The sequence below is a fragment of the Octodon degus genome, unplaced genomic scaffold (assembly GCF_000260255.1).
Source record: "Octodon degus isolate 3935 unplaced genomic scaffold, OctDeg1.0 scaffold00008, whole genome shotgun sequence".
NCBI classification, from domain to species: Eukaryota; Metazoa; Chordata; class Mammalia; order Rodentia; family Octodontidae; genus Octodon; species Octodon degus.
In genome coordinates this window covers 13,591,012-13,592,257 of record NW_004524584.1, presented here as the reverse complement: position 1 = coordinate 13,592,257, position 1,246 = coordinate 13,591,012, and the positions used below count along the sequence as shown (strand labels likewise).

The 1,246-nt window shown below is 38.6% G+C and overlaps 2 protein-coding genes across 4 annotated transcripts in view; both read right to left on the bottom strand.

Moving 5' to 3' along the window:
- Nucleotides 1–1,246, bottom strand: part of Rad18 (RAD18, E3 ubiquitin protein ligase) — a 153,883-nt gene that overhangs the window by 28,544 nt on the left and 124,093 nt on the right. The window lies entirely within an intron of this gene.
- LOC105743893 (COBW domain-containing protein 1-like) overlaps nt 990–1,246 on the bottom strand; it is a 1,335-nt gene continuing 1,078 nt past the window's right edge. The window contains 1 exon segment of the mRNA XM_023705633.1: nt 990–1,246. This exon segment is cut by the window's right edge and continues 1,078 nt beyond it. Within this exon segment, the coding sequence (XP_023561401.1) occupies nt 1,179–1,246 (68 nt within the window). The 3' untranslated portion in view covers nt 990–1,178.

Here is a 1,246-nt window from a genome sequence, read left to right as displayed (position 1 = left end):
TGTGTGTGTGGCCAGCTCAGCCCACCAGGGGGCAGGGCTGGCTGGCATGTGGTGCTGGGGGATCGAACCGTGATCCCTGATGCCTTGCCAAGCTTGTTCTAAGTAGGTGCTCCAGACCACTGAGCCATCTCTCCAGCCCCAAAGCTATCTTTGAAGTAAGAAAGCTTATTTGTATACTGAAGCTTACATACTGAATTTCAAAAGCCCTATACAACACTGATAGAAAAATGAAGCATTATTTAGAAGCTAATAAAAGAAAAAAATTGAAGTCAACTTAGCAGTGATATAATACTTTTTTCTCATATAGAACTTTTAATTTATATATACCCACAGAGTGCTTTTAAACTTACATAGACACCATTTTTTAAATACATTGCTAGGCTATGCATATTATAAAACTATAACTGAAATAAACTGGTCAAAGCATTCCTAAAATACCTTTATACAGCTCTTCATGGTTTGGCCCAGCACTTGTAATAACTGTTTCCTACACAAACACATCTGTTCTGCACCAACACCAGAGGTACCACATTCTCAAAACGACTTGACTTCTGTCCCTAGGAATGTCGTCTACGCACTGACACCCACTCTGCAAACTGAACTCACAGTTCTTTCTCTGCATGTGGAAGACAAGCAGTTTCTGCTGACATACAGAAAGAAGTGCTTGACAAACTGACAAGTGGAAGCTTGCCAGCAGTCCTTACCATACGTGAATTACTCCTGATTATGGCTATTACTTCGAAATTTCTACCATCTACCTATCTCAAAGGATATGGCTGTTTGCCCTGCTTTAGCCAGTCAGGTAACAAACAGGCAATCCTTTGCACATACAAAACTTTTCTAGGGGCCGGGGAGATGGTGAGTAGAATAAGTGTTGGCCTGGCAAACGCAAGGGCCTAAGTTCAATCCCTGGTTCCGCGAACAAAACAAACAAACAAAAAAACTTTTCTAGGTCCTGTTAAGCACTTGATTGCTTTTTTTTTTTCAGTTGATGTTATATTTTATTTTATGAATGTCAATGTCTTATATACTGATTCACACTATGTACTGTATAAAATAAATATTATTTTTAAGTACACTGGAATTCATAAAAGAAGTCATCAAAGAATAATGGTTGAAATATTGCCAGTAGGGAACTAATTTCTATTATCCAATCCTTTTGATAAATGCTTCTGGTGCTATAGACAAATTTGATCTTCTTTGGAATGTGCTGTCCACTGCTTTTCTGTTTCTGTTACAGTAGCCA